Source organism: Cyprinodon tularosa, unplaced genomic scaffold (assembly GCF_016077235.1).
Source record: "Cyprinodon tularosa strain WSP-4 unplaced genomic scaffold, ASM1607723v1 ctg154, whole genome shotgun sequence".
In the NCBI taxonomy this organism is placed as follows: Eukaryota; Metazoa; Chordata; class Actinopteri; order Cyprinodontiformes; family Cyprinodontidae; genus Cyprinodon; species Cyprinodon tularosa.
In genome coordinates, this window is record NW_024038375.1 from 2,088,110 (window position 1) to 2,110,325 (window position 22,216).

A 22,216-nucleotide genomic window follows, 5' to 3' on the forward strand; every position below is an offset into this window, starting at 1 on the left:
AACAAGTTGAGTTGTAGACATGGAGTTATTAACTTTTATGTTCGACAGAGCTGCCTTTGAAAATATAAATAAAGCAGCCATGTTAATTTTTTCTAGGCTTTATTGCCCCCAAAAAGAAGAAAGCAAGAAAAGCAATTAATTCTGACACAACAAATTAGATTTACTTTCTGAAATAGAGCGTTCAATATTTGTGGACAATAAAGATTAAAAAGCATCTATGCTTTTGTCTAATAGAGGGTAACACTTGGCCGTATAGAGTCAAATTATAAGTTAGTTATCTCAAAATAAGAACCTAAGAATTCTTAATAAATATAGAGAAAAAAAGGTTTTGTGGATCTTTATTTTAATTGCTCATTTACTATTATAGACTTTTTTTTTTAATACCTATGGTCAAAAATAGATTTCAGGTATTAGTTTTTTATGATAAAACTACCATCTACAGTGACTAGACATTGACAGTTTCAAACCAAACCTCAAATCAAGTCTCACCACTGACATTATAGTTAAGTTAAAATGAAGATGATAATAATAATAATGATAAAGGAACTCTAAAACCACTCTCACCACTGGCTATAATAATAATAATAATAATAATAGTATTTTCCATTGGATATTTTTTGTGATTCACATAGGTCCTCAATTTTTGTTTCTTCTAAAGATGGGGTTTAAAAAAAAAAAACCCTCCTGGTATCAATACTGTTATTTTGTTATGAGAATCTTTTACAGTTATTTAATGAAGAAAATCTTTGAAAAGTTTTTTTTTTTTTTTTTTTACGTGATATATTATATTCAAACTGCTTACTAATTTTTGTCCAGAGAAAGCAGGATGCTTTAGAGTGGAGGTCTTCAGCAGGGGGTCTGCGACCGCTAAGGGGTTCACGGAGGTACAGCATGGGTGTCGCAAAAGTTTTGGTTGATTTTATAATTATTTTGTATTCCCCCTGCAATTTTTTCCACTAATTGAAATGTCTTTAAATACACATTAACATGATATCAACACAAGAACGCAGAAGATGTCCATCAGTCATCAATGCACACATTCAGCGACACACAGGAGCTCTTTCAAGCTGGGCACCGTTTCATTCACAACACCTGTCCCATCAACCAGGAATCAGAAATACTTTAATAATCCCAGGTCGAAACTTGAGATTATAGGTTTGATAAAACACAATTTCAAACAATACATACTGTACATTTAGGGGGTCCCCGTTCCACCTCGCCATCAGTTTGGGGGTACTTGGCCTCGAAAATGTTGAAGACCCCTGATTTAGAGTCTAGAGTTGGTTTAGAGTCACTAATTTATGGAGGAATGAAGCTTTGAAATGAAAGTATAATCACACAAAAAACAGTCAACTTAAAATATTCTGCCATAAACCTTTTAAGAGAATCTTTGTACAATAAATATTAATTAATAATCCCATAGATGTCTTGCTTAAACTAGAACATATGGAAATTAAAAGCAATCCAGCTTCGTGGATGGGAAGCCAAACATCTTCAAACTCGGAAACCAAGTCCAGTGGATTGCTTTTAATTTTTTTGAAAAATAATAATATAGATAAAAATGAATGAAAATGCGATGCACAGACACGCAATTTAAGAAAAACTAAGAGAAAAAAAGTTAATACACAATGGCAAATAAAATAATTTTAAATTATTATTATTTTAGTAAGACTAAAGCTATTATTTCTCTACACATTGGCAATTGGAGCAGATCTGGTCCTCCACAGTGATTAGTCCAATTATAGCCTTTTCTCTATTTATCCTAAAACTATTGCCTTTGTTTACTGTCAGGGGGCTAATTTCTACTTGCTAATAAGACTTTTTTGTAACACACACCCAATAATTTATTAGGTAATTCTGTTAAGTCTTTTTTTTCAACTCACATTTTTCGAATTTCAATCTCAAACTGAGAAACATTGTTTTTTTCCTGTGAACTCTTCCTCTTTCAGGGAATCCAGCTGAGTGGGAGTTCAACCCGTTAAAGGAATAGTACACCCAAAACATGATTAGCCTTCATTTTCTACTCACCCCCATGCTGAACAAAACTCTGGAGTACTTTTTTGATATCTCAAATGCATCTGGAGATCTGGGAGGCTTCTTGCTGTCTGCTGACATTCAAATAATGGAGGTCTATGGCGCCCGAGACAGAAAGGTCCACAAAAGTCCACAAAAACTTGTCAATATTCCTCCATACTGCTCGTCCAATGTAATCCAAGTGTCCTGAGTGGGTAGCATCCAGAATTTACTCCAAACGAAGTCATTTAGAATGTTTTTAGAGCCTAAACAGTAGTGTATAGGATTTCCTAATAGCGCCCCCATGCGCGCTCACGATTCTACGGAAGCCGGCAGACCAAACCAGCGCATTCAGCTCGGCAAAGAACTCATGCTCTTCCTCAACACTGAAGTCCTCAGACATTTTTCTTTCGTTGTTTCTTTCTTTGCACAGGTAAACAGCACATTTCTTCTTCTACGCTTGCATTATCGGCAGAGCAGACGCTGCATGCGCACTTTCTTCCGGTTTGGTCTGCCGGCTTCCGTAGAATCGTGAGCGCGCATGGGGGCGCTATTAGGAAATCCTATACACTACTGTTTATGCTCTAAAAACATTCTAAATGACTTCGTTTCGAGTAAATTCTGGATGCTACCCACTCAGGACACTTGGATTACATTGGACGAGCAGTATGGAGGAATATTGACACGTTTTTGTGGACTTTTATGGACCTTTCTGTCTCGGGCGCCATGGACCTCCATTATTTGAATGTCAGCAGACAGCAAGAAGCCTCCCAGATCTCCAGATGCATTTGAGATATCAAAAAAGTACTCCAGAGTGTTGTTCAGCATGGAGGTGAGTAGAAAATGAAGGCTAATCATGTTTTGGGTGTACTATTCCTTTAATTAAATTTCCGATTGTTTTAGGTCATCCCTAGACATTAAATCCAGAGAGAAACTCCTTTACCATTCACTACCAGCTAATTGGTGAGTATAAGGTAAATACTGTTTTAATTTTTGTACTATTTATGTATAAACACATGATTTGTATTTGTCTTTTAGTGTTATGTACAGTATAACTCATAATTTCTGCTTGAATAAATTTGGTTTTGTTGGAAATCCCTTTGTGATATTGTGTCTTTTTTTATTACAAGAATTTGATTTATAAAATATAGAATTTTATCTACTATTACAATAATAAAAGTTGGTTCAACTTTATTTTTTTCTTTTCTTTTTCCAATATGGTAGTGAGCTGTTGTGGTGAAGTTCCTCAAATTTAATGTTACCTCCCCTGGTTATAGCTTTAAACTTCAGTGTATTATCTTTATTAATATATTATTAACCAAGCATTAATTAAAATATTATGTTTGTGGCCTCACTGCCATTTATTCTGTATTATTTGCTTTGTACTATTTTAATCATGCTTTATTTGTATTATTATAAAAAAATGATGTTGTTCTATTGCCTTTACTCAGTTTTAGTTTTGACAGGGGTTCATTCAGAGAGTTATTAAGTTTTCTAGCCTTTTCCTTCCTCTTCCAAATGATCCTCTTAATTTTTCTGTTCGTCTGAAAAATAAATAGCAGATTTTGGGTGGAACTACTGCTAGAGCTAACAAATATTTTGCAAATAATCTGATCACTATTTTTTTTTTTAGTTCAATATGTTTACAGAATTTTAAAACTATGTATTCTAGTAACTTAGGGTGGAACATATTTACGCATATATATGCAAGATGTAGATGTTTTTGTCTAGTTTTGGCTTAATTGCAGTTCTTATATGGTTGTTCTGTTAAAAAAGGGTTGTGTTTGAGAATCTGTACACTCCAGTTATCCATTTACTTAAATAAATGACTATTGTTTTAGTAAACAGCTTTTATTAACCCAGATCATTGTTTCAGCCCTGATTGAAATGTGACAAAAGGTAAAAAAGGTAAAAGGTATTAAAACTTTTAAAAGTCACTTGATGTAGATGTTTAGTATGGGTTTAATTTGGGACCTTTTCCGGGGCCCTATACAGAAAAAAATCAGAAAATTGACTTTCAACTAATTAAGACACTATAACGTTCCACCCTACCTTCCTCATTACTTATATCCCTTTACTATAGATGCTGACATAATTATTTTACCCTTACCCTGCTGCTTTTTACAAAGAAAATATGTTTTAAGGATTAATTTAGATTGGACCTCATCATCCAGAAGGCGACCAGTAACAGTTTAAGCATTGCTTTAGTTGTGGCCATAAAATCAGGTTGTCTTGAGAATTCAGAAAACAGTCTTTGGTGGCCACTAGATGGCAGAGGAGTCACTGAGCTGCACTCTGATGCTGTGCACAGTCACTTCATCATTCATGTCATCCTCCTGGGAGGAGCCTGAGGAAAAGATGAGTCATCTCACTCAAAATTCAGTCCTTAAAACTCAACCATTTACTGTCAACAGGCGCCGTCTTCCACTGATGCAATCTGGGTGTTGTGATGCTGAGTGTAGATTTTCTTCAGGCAGCTGCATTGGTTCTAAATATAATCTATGATTTCATATCTAAAATTGGAAGGATTCATCTTTTTGTTAAATAAATAACCCACCATTGAACACCTCATATAAACATTTATATAAGTTCACATTTATTTACTGTTGCTGGAGTTTTTGCCATGCGACTGAAAGGTTTTAACATGTAAACACAGTAACATGAGAAACATCCTTACAGACCACATCAATCATTCATCCAGCAGAGCAGCATGTTAGGTTTTATGGCCCCTGCCACAACGTCAACCTTCATTAAAACTGTCAGGATTATTAGGTAACAAATTTGGCAAAATGGTGGTTTGTGTTAAGACTTTTAGCTCCTTCTGTTTCAGTGTGTGAGCTGATGCATCTTGAAATATCTAACATTAGGCTATAAAATTACTTTTCTGTCCTGGGATGCAAGGGAAACAGAGGGATGCACAGGGTTCCCTCTATTTCAGTGAGATCTTATGATCAAGAATCCAAATTAGGGTAAAAATTCAGAAGGAGAGAATGGAGCAGATTCAAGGGGCAACAAATACGTCTCCCAGTTTCGCTCCATCTCCTGTAATCTGTTTGGTCTCCTCTTTCAGCCTCAAGTTAGGAAGACCGTCACTAATTTAATACTGAAACATGAAACCAGCACTCTGAGAGAGAGCTTAGTGTGGACTAAACAGAAAAGACTAAACCTACATAATACAGCAACTATGACATCTCTTGTTCATCTTTCACTCATCTAATATACCTAATGTCCCAAGCCAAAATCTTGGTATAATGTTGTAACTATAGAGGGGAGATGGTATTTGATGACTTATGACAAGAAAAATTGTATATCTAGCTTCAGTAATGCAACTGTTGTTTCTATGATCTTGTCTCTACAGATCGCTAAAAGTTAAGTCACAAATTAATAAACTTTGATGTTAAAAAGTTATTAGAAATCAAGTATTAAAAATAAATGATACAAGAGATGACCATTTATGATTTTCTATAAAATGTGTTCAGTCAAGCAACCTTTTGTTAGGAGTAAACTAGAACACTGCAACCCCAACCTAATGACCTAAAACATAGCAGTAAATCTATCCAGGACTAAAAGTCATGGAATAGTCTCATGGGGTGTGTTGAAAAATAACTTACATTAGCTGATACCAACTTATTCGTTCAATCCCATTTTTGCATGTAAGTGCAGTTAGTTTTTATATTTCAAAGATGAAAATCAGACATCAATATGCTTAAGAATATTGAAGGTGAAATGAAGATGGGTAGAGTACCCAAAAACTGTGCTCATTTAAGAGTAGCACTACTTCATTATAATTGTACTCAAGTAAAAGTTAAAAGTGGCCTTCCAAGAAATGATTCAAGAGTTAAAAAGTATCTGGTAAAAAGGCTACTGAAGTACTGAGTAACTTCTCTATGTTATCATAGCATCTAATTTACACACAAAGTGAAATGCAAAGTCAGATGTTCCAAATATGTCATGGTTTTGGTTCTGTTTAAGTTCTCCTTTTGTTCATTTTGGTTGCATTTCTATTTTAGCTCTTTTCTGGTTGTATCTGAGTTCTTATACACCTCTTTTTTTACCCTATATTTCCATCTTATGTCAGTCTCCTTCCTCTAGCTCCCTTCTAGTTTCTTCAGTCCACACCTGCTCCCAATCAGTTCATTACCCCAGTCTTTGTTCTGTTTGGCTAATATACTCTTCTCTTCAGTTACTGTTTGCTGGTTCCTTGTTTCTTTGTCCCTCTTGTTTGTTTTCACTGAGGTCTGCTGGTTTTTGTCATTTTTGGATTTTTGCTTCAATTGCCTCGTTTAGTTAAATCTGCAAGAAACCACCTCAGCTTCCGTCTCTTCATTCAGGTTCTCTAAAAAGAACTCCACACAACCTGACAAAAGGATCAGTATATACCAGACATGTTCACAAGTCATTTTTTGCAAGTCCAAGTCAAGTCTCAAGTCTTGAGAGCTGAAGTCCAAGTCAAGTCTCAAGTCTTGAGAAGGCCTGTCGCAATAATCCATTAATCGCACAAAAAATTCTAATCACTTGATTAATTTAAAAAAGTGCAATAATTTTTGTGCTTGCTTGTTTCTCCTTGTGTTTTCATCTCCGTCACTGAGACGGTATAGCTTAAAGGTCGCTATTATATCTATGGAATTATCATTATCTTGAACTGCTAAATGAAAAAATACAATTAAAAAAAGCACACACGCAAAAATTTTTTCCAGATAAATTTAGCGTTTTCTTACAGTATTTCCTGACATTTGTGGTTACAACTTTTTCTAGATTTAGCAGTAAATGTCTGCTCTTTTATTAAAAATGAGGACTGTGGAAAAAAAAAAACAATCACAATCCTGCCGTCCACGTACTGTTGCGTCAGTGACGTCAGTGTGTTGCACAGGGAAAAATATGATTTATGGTTTTCTTTCATTTAAATGTTAGTTTTATGCTTTGCATGTTTGGAGAGGAAGATATGATTTGTTTTTCTTTGTATTTTCTTCTTGAGCTTTGCATGTTTTGATGTTTCTTTTTTATATGATTGTTTTCCTTTATTTTAGACTTTTGAATTTTTCCTGCATGTTGGGTTGTTTTGGTTTGTTTTTCCCTTGTGACAATCCATGCGCACTGGACTGAAGTAGTTGTCTGAGGAGGCGGAGTGCATTAATTGCGCTGCGTAATTGCTGCGCTCAGGTGTGAGCAAGGGCTGATTAAAGCCGACATAAAAGGAGTCTGAAGGAAAGGAGAAGGAGAACGTAATCTGCAGGTGACAGACACGGACGCGCTGCTGAGGGAGATGCAGGCGGGATCCGTGCGCACTGATGGCCCAGTAAGGAGTATTAGGGCAGAGGAGGAACCTCGCCTGTAAGTAGCGCTCCCCCTCGCTTAAAGCATAGACAGGAATATGTCTTCCGACGGGGTTTTGGCGCGTGGATGCTGGCGTTCTCCTTGCTTCTCTTTTTAGCTGGATCGGTCTGGAAAGGGGTGTGGCACGCCAGGGAGTGGAACAGTGCTGGAGCGCCGCAGAGTCTGTGGATCAGCCAGTGAGTGCTGCAGGCTGATCACTCGCACCAGAAGCAGCAGAACAAGCGGAGCCCAACTTCCAGCCTCTGATTTTTAAGGAAAACTCTTGAATTTTAGGTTTTATCAGGAGAAGAAAAGGACTGTTTTATTATGCCACTTTTGCTGTGGCTTTTTGTATAAATAAAACGCTTGAACTTGAGTGCTTCACGGTTTGGGTCTTTGAGTTTTCTTCTGTGTGCGGGTAAGGCGAGCGGCGATCAGTCAAGTTAGTAAAACAAAAAACACTTAAGTGTTTTTACACTGGAATAAAATATTGTTCACAAGTCAGAAATCACGAGTCTCAGTCGAGTCTGAAGTCTTTTAAATGCAAGTCTAAGTCGAGTCTGAAGTCATTAAATATGCGACTTAAGTGCGACTCGAGTACGAGTCACAAACTCGAGTCCCCATCTCTGGTATATACAGTATAACAATCACAATTTCAAGGTGGAAGAAACACTTTAAAAATGTGTTTCATTTATCATATTTTAATTTTCATTGTTAAATCAATGCTGTTATTCTGTCAAAATAGGGTTAATGTCTTCCAGTAACAAGACACAGTAAACTGTTAATGCATCTTCACATAACCTCCAAATGATACAGCAGGAGCCAAAAATAGAAAATAGCAAGACAGACCGTGGGATTACTTCAAAAAGCGTTTATTGAAAACAGGCAGATCTGCAGGGCATTAACCTCTGCAGGAGAGAAACACAGGTTAGTGACCACGATAATCTGAGGGATGATTATGAACGCATTAGTCACAAACCTGGTTTAACAGTTCAGTCCAAAGCCAGAGAATGAGGTAGGATCCAGCCAGTGGGCTGCCAACAAGATGCAGCGGACACCGCCCAGAGTTTCCCAGATGCTGCAGCCTAAAAAAAAAAAAAAAAAAGAGTCTGAAGCCAGGTCAAGCAAACAAATCAAAACAGGAACAGGCAAGCTCAGATGTCCGGGAGTATGAAGCCAGGTCAGGGAAACGGATCACAACAGGAACATGAAGGCTCAGAGGCCCAGGAGTCCAAAAATATTTCAGCCAGACAGGAACAGGCAGGCTCAGTGGTTGAGAGGATCAGGTGATCCGAAACACTAAGGTAAATCTAAGTACACTCTCACTACTGACATCAGATTGGAACAGGCAGGCTTAGTGGTTTAGAGGCAGAACATGTTTGGATCAGGAAATCAGAAACACAAAGGAACTCTAAAACCACTCTCACCACTGGCTAGAAAAAACAAGATAATCTGGCTCTGATGACTGGAATCAAGCACCTTAAATAGAGGCAGGAGCAGATTGATCTGCTGAGAGGTAATGAGCAACTGGGCAGAGTTAGACAGGTGAATGGAATGAGTAATTAAGCCAGTCATCAGTGCCAAGATCATGATATTTTAAGTAACTATTTTGGTTGTTCATGTCAGGGGGCATATAAACTTCTTTGTAGAAGGCCTTATTAGTTGTGATTTCTTTCAGCAGAACTAACATAGAATAAATGATAGTAGGATTAATTTAAATAAAGCAACAATTTCATGGTTTGATATGGACTCTGGATTCCCCAGACAACAATCTACTTCAGCATCTGTACTATTGGCTATGCAGACAAACTCAGGGCATGAAAGCAACTCCCTGCAACTTTCAGGACTTAAAGGATCTGCGACTTTTGGCTTGGAGCCACAGACTGCAGTAGACCTTCAGAGGCTGGGGGGAGTAGATTCTCTGATGAATCAGGTTGTTCATGCTGAAAAAAGGAAGACTTGTAAAGCAGGTGGGTTTTGTTTTTTCTGTTGTTGATCTGATCAGATTTCCAGGTGGCTATGACTGTAGTGATACACATTTTTGACATTTAGACAAGGAAACAAATGAATCAGAGTTAACAAGATCTTAATGGCATACTTATAGACATTAGATTGTTTTTCACACAATGTTAAGAAAATATTGGGACATTTAACCTCATAGGAAGATGCAAAAGTTATACTTGTGTAAACATGATATAAATTGATCATTACCAAAAATATCACAAGTCAATTCAACTAACTTAGAAATATCTCGGTCATAGTTTACTTTACTGTAGTTTATTGATCTTAACAAAGCTGCATAAACATATTTCTATTTATGTATAACAATAAGTCTGTGTTTTATATAGTCAGTCATTTTCCATATTATGTGATTAGAGACAATGTAACTAAATATCACCATAATCAAGCCATATTTTAAATAAAAGCAGCTTGTGCGTTTAGTTTTTGGCTGTCAGACTGAGCCATGAGGGTCTGTGCGTGTGTTGGTGGCTTCGTTTGCTGCTATTTCTGACCGTGTTTATGAGACTTCTGGCTGGCTGGATTGGATGATTTGCTCAGGGCTGGGCTCTAATGGCCATAAGCATTTGGTAAATGGAACTCACTTTCAGCTGTTTTCCCCTGGGCAGTGCTTCTGAGAACAATGAACTGTCCTGGATGGTAAGAGCTGCATTTGTGAGACCCAGTCTGAAATCCTGCAGAACAAAATCTAATTGCATTGAGATGGAAATGAATCATCCTTTGGTTGAGCTGCTCACCTTTCTTAGAGAAATGGTTGGAAATGCTTCTTTGTCTAAATCAATATCTTTCACTTTCATTTTTTTGAAAATGTACTTCCATCCTTTAAACTTTTGCTGCTTTGTTAAATGTCACAGCTTTCATGGTCTTCCCCTTGTAGTTTTAATGTGATGATATCGAGAGCGTGTGGTGTGCATTTGGATTCAGCCCTTAGAGTCAATGTCCAACTCTCTGAAACAAAAAACAGCTCCAGGTCTACTGAGATATGTTTCTAAACTTTGTATAGCTATGTTACAGGTGGTATGGGCATTGTTCAGGCAGGATAAAAGCGGAAGCTGTGAGCATTTCTGGGAAGGTTTCAGTTTCCGTGGGACGTCAGCACGCCTGTTGGTTCAATGTTTGTTAAGCATTTGTCAAGAATGTGGGTGAGTGTTTTTAAAGAGTGGGGGTTATATTACCTTTTTATTTGGACAAATAGGCATTTTAATAATTGCAGGTTTTTTAGACCAGGCTGTGTATGCAGGGAGATGAGTGTGATGTACACGAAACACAGGTATTTTTAAAGATTTTAAGTCGGCTGTTAAAACAATACATTGATTGCATTTTTTGTAATTTGGTGTTTTCTGTATGTTTACAGAGATGTTTTTTGTTGCTCCTGCTGTCCTTAGGTTTATGTTTAGTTTTTAGGTTAGTCCAACCCTCTGTCTTTGGTCCCATTTTTCAATTGTGAGGGCGGACTAACAGTTTTTTTTCTCTTCTTATCTTTTTTCATTTATTAGTTTGTTTTTTTTTCCCTTGGTCACTCTCCCAAGCACACTGTGAGCTATAGACAATATTATATCGGATCTGATCGTTTGCAGTGTTCAGTGGTGACCATGTGCAGTGTTTGTTTTCACCTGATTGCTGTGAAACCTTGTGTAAGTGTGCGATTTTCTTCTTCTGGCTATGCGGGTTTGTCCGCCATCCAACTACATGTCAGAGTGTAAATATTATATTGTCTACCTTAAGCCATCAGTGTTGTAGAAAGAGAGGAAAAGGATTTTTTTAGTATAATAAAGAATGTATATTTTGGCAGTGGGAAAGAAACTGTTGCAGAATCTACTGAACCAGCATCGAATGCTGCGAAGCCTCTTCTCAGAGGGCAGCAGGGAGAACAGTCCATGATGGGGGTGTGAGGGGTCATTGATAATGTAACGGGCTCAGGACCCATAGCGCTAGGATGAAATGTCCTCTCTGCATTACATTATACATCTGGATGTTTTTTTAGGGTTCTTCTGCCTGCTATATTTAGGTCAATCCTTAATTTTTCACCATCGACCGGGGAACATTCCAACAGAGATCATTATGTTGAAGAAGGTTGACAGTTTGTATGCAAAGTCCATAGCCAATTGTCCAAACATGGGCACAGCTAAACAGGAAACATCTGCTGGTAACAGATAACACCTATGTGGTGACGAAACGCTTTTACTGATAAACTCAGGCTTATCCTATCGTGTCACACAAGATGAGAGGATAAAAATCAGTGAGCACAAACTCTGGTACTTCTCTGCCTTCTGGACTGCGTTTACATTGTATAACCAACAAACCGTCCGTCCATTTGTACACCCTGGACAATGTGGTGCGACAGACTGGTGTCTGTCGCACCACATTGTATAACCTCACCACTTAATTTCTGCACTGCTTTCTTTGCCCTGTTAGTTTAAAATATTAAAGTCTAGTTCTACTCTGAAGTCATTCTAATATTGTTTTAATGTGGATTAGTGTAGGATGTTAAGGACCATGTTATAACACGTGAATCTGGCAGCTGATTTATTAATTTTACTTTTTTTTTGTTGATTCTGAATTAATTAAATTCAATTTAGTAAAAAAAAAAAAATTATTTATCCCAATGGGAAACGAAACAATCAATATTAATATAGAACTTCTTATCAATATTAATATAGAACTAACAAAACTGGACTAAAGATGACTTGGAAACAGGTCGGATTAAAAATAGGAACATTTTAAAGACTGGTAGTATCTGAATAATATGCTGGCTATAATGTCGACTTGTTCTAATCACCCAAAGGAAGGTTGGGCACATACACTATATTGCCAAAAGTATTTGCTCACCCATCCAAATTATTGGAATCAGGTGTTCCAATCACTTCCATGGCCACAGGTGTATAAATTCAAGCACCTAGGCATGCAGACTGTTTTTACAAACATTTGTGAAAGAATGGGTCGCTCTCAGGAGCTCAGTGAATTCCAGCGTGGAACTGTGATAGGATGCCACCTGTGCAACAAATCCAGTCGTGAAATTTCCTCGCTCCTAAATATTCCACAGTCAACTGTCAGCTGTATTATAAGAAAATGGAAGTGTTTGGGAACGACAGCAACTCAGCCACGAAGTGGTAGGCCACGTAAACTGACGGAGCGGGGTCAGCGGATGCTGACGCGCATAGTGCGAAGAGGTCGCCAACTTTCTGCAGAGTCAATCACTACAGACCTCCAAACTTCATGTGGCCTTCAGATTAGCTCAAGAACAGTGCGCAGAGAGCTTCATGGAATGGGTTTCCATGGTCGAGCAGCTGCATCCAAGCCATACATCACCAAGTGCAATGCAAAGCGTCGGATGCGGTGGTGTAAAGCACGCCGCCACTGGACTCTAGAGCAGTGGAGACGCGTTCTCTGGAGTGACGAATCGCGCTTCTCCATCTGGCAATCTGATGGACGGGTCTGGGTTTGGCGGTTGCCAGGAGAACGGTACTTGTCTGACTGCATTGTGCCAAGTGTAAAGTTTGGTGGAGGGGGGATTATGGTGTGGGGTTGTTTTTCAGGAGCTGGGCTTGGCCCCTTAGTTCCAGTGAAAGGAACTCTGAATGCTTCAGCATACCAAGACATTTTGGACAATTCCATGCTCCCAACTTTGTGGGAACAGTTTGGAGCTGGCCCCTTCCTCTTTCAACATGACTGTGCACCAGTGCACAAAGCAAGGTCCATAAAGACATGGATGACAGAGTCTGGTGTGGATGAACTTGACTGGCCTGCACAGAGTCCTGACCTCAACCCGATAGAACACCTTTGGGATGAATTAGAGCGGAGACTGAGAGCCAGGCCTTCTCGTCCAACATCAGTGTGCGACCTCACAAATGCGCTTCTGGAAGAATGGTCAAAAATTCCCATAAACACACTCCTAAACCTTGTGGACAGCCTTCCCAGAAGAGTTGAAGCTGTTCTAGCTGCAAAGGGTGGACCGACGTCATATTGAACCCTATGGATTAGGAACGGGATGTCACTTAAGCTCATATGTGAGTCAAGGCAGGTGAGCAAATACTTTTGGCAATATAGTGTATTTCATTCTCTTATTTTAGGTGTCTAACATGGCGTATGTGTCAGGCACAGTGGGTGGTCCATTGTCCCAGTTACTCTTCTGTGTCTGTGCAGGGTAATGAAGATGTGTCTCTATCCATTTCTGATGGTGCTGCAAACAAAGAGTCTCAGCATCTATTTCATATGGAACATACTACAAGTAAAAATTCTCAACCCTGAACAGATCATCTCTTCTGTATAATGATTAATGGGACATGGCTCTGTTTGATGTGGTGCTGAATTTTAGGTTTAGATGCTCTCCACAACTGGTTTAACCCTGTAGTAAACTCTAACTTGGTCTCTTAAGATGATGACTGCTCTTTAATTAAGACTTAATGATTGTTTTAAACACGTTAACAATAAATTATATATCAGTGTCAGTAAAATCTAGTATTGCTGAACATCAACGGCTCAGGAAGTGATCTTTAAGCCTTTTAAGTTCACCATCTCTTTTTGTTGTAAATGAGACAAGGTGACAACTTTTATGAATTAGATTTGCCTTTAATAAAAAAAAAAAAACTAAAAAAAACAGAAAAGTATAGAGGGGTCAATTCACTGACTTTCCTCAAAAATGTTAAACAAGTGCGTCACAAAAAAAGTCCAATGTTATTGCAAAAAGACAAATTTATACTTAAAATGTAATGACACTTGTATACCTTATAATATTGTTGAACTTAGTTAGATTTCATCAGAGTAGTGCAGCATAATTTATATAAAAGTTGAAATAAAAAAATGCAGCATGCATCAAATCTGAACAGCCAACACCAGTAAATGAGCTTTAGCTGTTTTTTGCATATATTTGAGTATTTCAGTTTTTGCATTGTAAGCTGCACAGCATAAGATCCCTGCTTTCTGTGCTGACGGACGATTATCAGAAGAGATGGTTCCAAAGATCGTCTTTCCATTTATTGTCCTGCGGTTTGTCTGTTCGGAGTTCCTTGTTTCTCAGTTTTTGTGATCTTAAAAGCATTTCCAAGTACCTTCCTTATAAATGCAAACAGTTAGTTAGAAAGACTTGGCTTTATGAGTGTTTAGGAATTTAATAGTGATACATTAAAGTTATATACACTGTCCTTCACAGTTATTGGCAATCCTGAAAGAGATTTGTGAAAAGCCTTGAAATCAAATCTGCTTTGCACACTTAATAATGTGTAGCACTTTGTTATTGACATGGAAGCTGCTTCGGAGTTTGTCTGACTAGCTATGTGTTTCGCGGACGGAGCCAGCTCTGCTTCTGTCTCCTTGAAACCCAGTTGGCCTCTGCAGATGGCCGATCACACTGAGTCTGGTTCTGCTTGAGGTTTCTTACTGTTAAAGGGGAGTTTTTCCTCTCCACTGTTGCTACAAGCATGCTTAGTGTCAGGGATTGCCTTTGAGTCATGAGTGGATGCAGTCAAATGCTTTTCCTTAAGTAGAGAAATTTAAATCAGTTTGACTGTATGATCTGGTTGAATTGTCTCTGTAAAGTGAGATGACATGTGTTGTGAATTGACGCTATATAAATAAACTGTATTAAATTGAAATTGTTATTAAAGCAACATTCTTGAATAAAGAATAAATAAAGCTTTTTGCTGATTGCTTATGTGCTGATTTATACACTTTTTGCAATCATGCTTTATTGTTAGGATTCCAGTTTGTGTGGGTTGTTTTTGTGTTTTTCTTCTCTCCATTACCAGATGGTGCCCTGTTCTTGTTGGGCCTCCTTGCACACCTGTGGCTCGTTGGGTCTTTACCAGAGGAGTATTTGAGCAGTGGGCTGTCACTACCTTGACGCCAGAGTGTTTGCCAATATTGGGTACTCTAGCCAAACTGAGATTAGCAGAGTCCAACCTTAGCCTTGTCTCCCTCAGTCTAAACTTGCTTTGTCTTTGTTCTTCGGCAGGAAGCCTTCCTGTATCACTGGATAAGCCTGGACCTTCTACCCCCCAAGAAGGATTAACTGAGTGACACTAAGCAAGGGGAAACCTCCACATGATCCGTTTAAGTCAACTTCTGGAAAACCAAGTGACAGTCCGCTACTTTACTCCTCTGGGTCCAACATTAGTCTGCCTGTCCACTCTCCAACAAGTTCATTCTTCTCTGGATTTAACCCCACAAACTGGATCCAAGGAATAACCAAGAGCCCTGCCAAACGTGAGTACCTCTCTTGCAATATACAAGCGTCTGTCTTTTTTCCCACGGTCCCTGAACTGATAATTGTGATCTCCCCTGCAGAGGTTCCAGTTCACCAGTCCACTGAGGTCCAACAGTATTACCCAGTAGAATATCTCTCTCCATCTGTGTTTTGCTAACCCTCAATAAACCAGTTAACTTTTACCCTTGGTCTCTGAGTGGTTCTCTGCATGTGGGTCAGATCTTTAAATCCCATTATGACATTTATCAATAGACCAGCCCTTATGTATTTGTTTTTTTAAAAAGTTGGAGCTTAATGAGGGGATTATTTCACCATTTCTTATGGTACGGTCTATTTATCTATAGTCCTGGGTCTTCTTGAATCTTGTTGTGTTTGTTCATAACTAGTTTACTTTATGATTAATGTCTGAAATGACCATCAAGGATCTTGACTTTGTCTTGTACGAACAGTTTCTCTGTCAATTTGGTTTCATGTTACTGATTATTATCATACTGAACGACCCATCGCTGATTAAATGTGACTTAAGACAAGATTTGTTTCTAAAATTCCTTTGGTATTGATAGAAATGAAGTTGTTGAACTCTTTGACAAGGTTTTCGGGATCTATTGATAAGCAGTATCACACATTTACATTTCATGCAGGCTTGGCATGGTGTTGCCAAAAACGTTCAATCTTAGGCTGTGTCTGAATGTCCGCCTTAATCACTATATAGGGCACTATATAGTGGTTACGGCGTTTTAAATGAGTGTCCGAGCGTCTAGTGGATGAAAAAGTAGTGGAATCGAAATTTGAAAACTAGCGATCCTCCATGGTCACTAGACGAACAGATACTGTATATCCCGGAATGCTTTGTTTAGAGAGCTCTCCCTGCAAAGCATTATGGGATATGCTGTCACATAGGCTGTCGTGACCTGATCACAGCACAAACCTCCAGTTAAAGGTTTGCTAATATTCATCAAACTGCACATATTTTTAAAGAGATAAAAAGCTTTTCCCAACACTACACCCATTCAACTAGTTAACATCCAGGGATTGTCATGGAGACTTTTTGTGACAGGGACTTTTGGGATTTTTTTTTTTTTATATCCGTCACTATTTTCCTCGTAAAAATGGTTATCATCTCTACCTTAACTGAATCCGTTTTTTTTTTTTCTCTTTTTAAAATAAAACTTGGAGAAAAGGACCTTCCCTTTGGCCAAACTCTCATAAAAATAAAGCAAGATGTATTACATAGAAAATGTTTCATTTACATTTCAGATAGAGGGTACATCACGCATGCCTATATAAGTGTAAAACTGGTGAAGTTGTTCAAGATAATTATTTCTTAACAGGAGATTTGTTTTCAATGAAATTCTGATTCTCAAATCAAAAGTTGGATTTCTGAAAGCAATTCAAGTTCAATATCCTGCAATATAAAATGAAATCAAATAATATTTTAGGGCTTTGTGCAAATCTTTATCAGAAGTGACCCTGACTGTAGAAAGTGGTGTATTACTGAAACATTCCTGTTACTTGTGTGGAAAAAAAGCTGTGATTGAAAGTTGCTCTACAGTTTATGCAAAGCAACACTTGATCTTTACTGATTTTAACTTTTTCATCATGGGAGTATCAGAGCTCCCAGAACTAATGTGGCCTTCCTCAGACCTCTATTTGTTCCTGCTGTCCCTCGACCACTCGTCGTCTTCCTCCCCTATAGGATTTAGTCTCCCATTCTGCTCCAGCTGATCCTTACTTTCTTGTGATGCTTCATATCTGAAGGCAAAGGCCGCGTTCTCCGCTTCCTGTTCTCCGTGTGCCAGAGGGAGGCTCGCGGTTGAGGAGTGCAGGCTCTCTCCAGGGTCGTCCTTCTCTGTGTTTTCACCTGACCAGCAAGCGCAGCAATGGGGTGTGACATAAAGGTAGACAAGGATCAAAACCACACTGATCACACAGGCTCCCAGGGTGGTGTATGCTGTTTTAAGATCCTCCAGCCCATGGCTCTTTGTGTAGTTTAACACCACCACAGTAATTTGGACAGTGTCAATTAAGGAACTGTTGTTAGCATAGCAGGTGTAAACCCCAGAGTCTTCAAGCTTTAGTGGGCCTATCTCCAGGTAAGTACCACCCTCTTTGATCTTGGTGTTGTTTGCTGAAGATGCTGAGATATTTCCTGGCAGTACCCATCTCTTTTCCATGTACTTCTGTCTAGTGTCACAGTCAAGAAGCAATTTCTGCTCCAGATTAGCCTCTCTTATAAGAATCTTGTCATCATTGCAAGTGATGTTCAGTATTTTTTTAGTCTTTTTGTCTGGCATTGTACATGTGTGGTTGTCTGCAAACCCTGAGACAGAGCTTAACATTCTGATGTCCCAGCTTGCCACCAGTTTATACAGCTCACAGCTGCATGTAAGAGGATTGTTATGAAAGTAGACACCATTCTTCATCCAGGCACGCATGGACTGGAGCTCCTTTATTGGCAGGTCCTTGATTTTGTTGAAGGAAACATCCAGCAGTTTAAAAGTATCCAACTTGCTTCGCTCCTTTAGCACCTCCAAGGGGATGCGTGAGATCTGGTTGTGGCTCATGTAAAGCTTCTGTAGGGCGCCCATGCTAGAGAAGGCAGTGCGATCAATTTTAGAAATGTTGTTCTTGAAAAGGACAAGCACCTCAAGGTCTTCCAGCGGCTCAAAGATGAACTCATCCAGTAGGGTAAGGCCATTATAAGAGAGATCCAAGTAACGAAGCTTTTTCACATGAACAAATGCCTCGGAGGAGAGAAAGGTGAGACAATTGTTGTTCAGCAGCATTGTCTGTAGCATGTTGAGGTCAGTCAGGGTCCACGTGGCAAGGAGTTTTGTGATGTTGTTAAAGCTGAGGTCCAGAACGGATGTATGGTTAGGAAGATTTAAAGTGACATGTTCTAGGTGTAAATTAGAGCAGCTGATGATGTTACTAGCACACACACAAAGTCTTTTGTGGTCCAGAGACTTTCGTTTTAGCAGTCGATTAACTCTAACCACAGGAAACACTAAAGCTAGATGCAGAAATAGGAGGAAGCATCTTCTTGAGGCCCGCATGATGTTGGGACTCTTTCCACACGATCCTGAATTTGTTGAACCAATATCCAGAGCAGATTCTTGATGCTCTAAAAAAAAGAATAAACAATGTACATGATATCAAATTAAACTGTTGTATTGAGATATAATGCAATTGGTTAACACAGCATTATGGATTGTTAAGCAGAAAGAAAATAGTAAAAAATGATTGCTTTTAGATTAGATCTCTTCCTATGGCCTCTCTTCCAGCAGATTAAAGGACTGGATTATGAGGTTCTGTAGAAGGATAGGAAGCAGTCTAGCTTTTTTTTTTTGCAGAAAATTGGGACTCAACTCTCCATTGAGCAAACACAAATAAAATCAATTAGAAAAACTCCTTTAGTATACTCCTTTAGTGTTTATTCGCTTAGCTGGTATCTTGGATTGATACCCATTCAAAACAGGGTATTCAGGACACCAGTACATGAAGCATAATTTTAATCACTTACACTGCTGATAGCAACTGCATTTAATCCTATTTTCTAAATTATCAATGCTGTATTGCAACACACAGTGTAGAGAAACGTTAAAGTAACTCACCCAACATTTTTGGAGCTTTTAAACATCATTAATCTTGAATAAAATTACTGAACAATAACACCACACACCCCATGTAAAAGACTTCATTAGCTCAGTATACGGTTAGTTCTAATGAAAGCCTGATAATCCACCATTGATTTGTCAGGTATGTGGTTGTAGGGAAACACCTAAGGATTGGTTTAGATGCGAGCATAATCATGTATTGGTATGAACCTGTCAAAATCCAACCCTAAGATGCGATTAAAAGTATAGTGGAGATCTCCACTTTAACAAAAAATGTACATGCACAACCCTTTACCTCCGAGACAGAACACCTATTAAACGAGTGTGAGAGCATGCACGAGCCCATTTCTCCTCGTGTTTAAAAGTTGTTGCTTAGCTTACTTTCCAAGCTTACTTTCCAAAAGAAGATTGGCAATTTTTCCTCTATGTGAGACTCACCACCAGTAAGTGAAAATGGTGACGAGCACGTAGGACGGCCTTACGTAAACATATCACCAGAATAATTGACAATAGGATGACCACCTATTTTAATGATCCACCCAGGAAAAAGAACGTCCTCCGATATACCTTTAAGAAACCGAGACAAAATAGCGCAAAATAAATTCTCATACACTCTCAATATGAACAATTTTTAAGAGCAGATAAATTATTTTATACCCTTCTTCACTTATAGTTCCAGAAAAAGGTGGTTCTATAAAGTGTTAGCTCTGGAAGTCTGACTTGAATTTCACATCATACTTTTTACGTATGGTCATTTAAACATTATAATTTGTAAAGTAATTTTTGCCGGTCTGTGACAAAATCGGAGCAAATACATTGAATTTGACTTTGGGGTTTAGAACAGAGAGCATCTTTTAGGGAAGATGTAAGTTTAGTGAGGTTTGTGAGAATATCCTAGAAATGCATACAATTAGAGGCATGTCATTGTGTCAAATACAAAAGAAACAATAAAGCATGCAGGTTTTACTTGGTCCGTGGTGACTATCCAGTCATTGTCTTCCTCCGCAGAGTAATAAATATTTGTCCCAACTGGCAGAGTCCCAACAGCCTCTGCTTTACCTTCAGTTGATGATATCAGGAGTTATCCTCTTCTTCTCCAGCAGTGAGCAGTGGAGATCAGTGGTCCCATCTGTCAGTTTGCTACAACACACATGAGCAGAGTTTGCTGGGCAGACCAGATCTCCGAGGGGAGAAGTACAACCAGCTGCTATCCGATCCGATCCGAGGGGTGTGAACAGCAGGGGAGGGGCTGACTCTCCTCTCTCCTCCACTCCTCTCTTATGTCTCAGTCACATCACTTAGAGACTGAAATTACTCAGAACAGGACTGCAGTGATGTAGAAAGAAATAGATTCATTATGGGAAAATTTGCTGAGATCTTAAAGGTAGCAGCGAATCAGGATAGTTTTTATTGCAGGAAAATATACAGTTAACCTTGAGACAGAACCACAGATATATGTTTGTTTCTTAAAGAATGGTCAGCAAGGTTTATTTTTTACATTCTGCTGCATTTCAAATTCACTTTATGCTTTTTTTCTTCTTCTGGATCGTCTCATAAGTGTGCAGAAGGTCAAGACAAAGGCTCATTGCACAACCTGCAGCAGTCATTAAAACAAGACGTGATGAGCATGCAGAATAACATGAGGTCTTAGCATTAGGAGCATGAATGCATAAGTGTGATTAAAATCAAACAAAGAACAACTTCAGATAAACAATTTGATCAACCAAAACAATAAGATAGATAGAGCAGACTGAAATATAACATTCAATATGCTGAGGGAAGATATTAATAGCCTGAAGAACTAATCTTATGAATTATATGCACTTATACATACATAGCTATAGATATTCCATTATGCAGCTATGGAACAGTCGCATTTAGCAGTAGCGGAGGACCCACATGCAAAAATTGACTGACAAAAACCTGGTTCTTGTTGGGATCTGGAGATCTGTCACCTTTCTCCAGCAGAGAGCGCCCTGGGTCTCCTGAGCTGAAGCCACCTGCACACCTGAGGCTGATTCATCTCATCAGGAGACCAGCTACTTAAGCAGCGGCTTGACTTCCCTTCAGCGCCGGAGTGTTGACCAGTTTTGGCTAGCAGAACCTGAGCCTCAGCCTGAACATAGAATCTCTGTCTGCTCTGGAGAGTAACCCTGATTCTAACCAGCCTATGTCTTCTCTGCCTTATAGGAAACCTGATTGAAGTCTGTAGCTCTGGAGGAGCTCATGTTTGCCTGTCCTAAGAAGCCAAACCTGAAGATCCTCAGTCTGAATCTCCCTGCTAGTTCTCAGGAGAGAACTTGGAGAACAACTCAAGGTCTGAACCTCGCTAGCCTGAAGCTAAGCTCTGCCGCTGCTAAGCTCTCTGCTGAACCCACAGTCTCTGGACCCAACCGGTTCCCTCTATCCACCGATCAGTCTGAACCTCATCAGGTACAACTCAGAATCAAACTCTGTCAAGACACCATTGCTACCTGGCTAACCAAACAATCCCTCTCTGCAGATTACTCTGTGAACCCAGTCCTGGACCTGGACCAGAACCAGTGCCATATTTACTCTCTGTGTGTTTACCAAAATAAACTGTTAAACTTTTACTCAGTTTCCTGTGGTGTTCTGCATGTGGGTTTAATCAGAGAGACCCATCATGACAGTTCTGATAAGGATTACAGGAAAAGCAAACCATGGAGTGCAGTTGGTGTAACAGCAGGAAGCAGGAACGAATAGTTGCAGCCAGTGAGCTTATATATTGAGGGAGGAGTGGAGAATAACAACCTGGTAAAATAATCAAGGCAAAGTTGAATAGCTCAGAGAGGAGAGTGCTGAGCAGGGGAAGCTTAAGGATGGTGGATAATAAGAATATTGGACTGAGTCAGAAACAGAGACTATAAACCAATGGAAAAATGTACCAAACTGAAGGTAAACTCAAATAAAAAAGGTCAAAGCACATAAGTAATGAACAAAACCTAACACAAAATCTATATGGATACACCCATTCAACAAAAAGCAATCTTAACACCAAAAGGTCATAACAGAGAGGTGTGTTTATTTGTAC

The 22,216-nt window shown here is 38.9% G+C and overlaps 1 protein-coding gene across 1 annotated transcript; it reads right to left on the minus strand.

Moving 5' to 3' along the window:
- Positions 1 to 8,184: 8,184 nt before the first annotated feature.
- LOC119780063 (amphoterin-induced protein 1-like) lies at positions 8,185 to 20,372 on the minus strand. Its single transcript, XM_038279955.1, has 4 exons — positions 20,132 to 20,372; positions 17,280 to 18,671; positions 8,306 to 8,411; positions 8,185 to 8,234 (listed from the first exon to the last, which is right to left on the minus strand). The coding sequence occupies exons 2-3, from the start codon at positions 18,601 to 18,603 to the stop codon at positions 8,311 to 8,313; spliced, it is 1,425 nt and encodes a 474-aa protein (XP_038135883.1). The 5' UTR covers positions 18,604 to 18,671; positions 20,132 to 20,372; the 3' UTR covers positions 8,185 to 8,234; positions 8,306 to 8,310.
- Between the last annotated feature and the right edge of the window lie 1,844 nt (positions 20,373 to 22,216).

Excerpts from the sequence above, each read along its gene's own strand:
- LOC119780063 (XM_038279955.1), bottom strand. The coding sequence starts at position 18,603 with ATGCGGGCCTCAAGAAGATGCTTCCTCCTATTTCTGCATCTAGCTTTA. Across the intron at positions 8,412-17,279 it reads ATATGAAGCATCACAAGAAA|GCTGCAGCATCTGGGAAACT; the intron begins GTAAGGATCAGC and ends TTTTTTTTTTAG.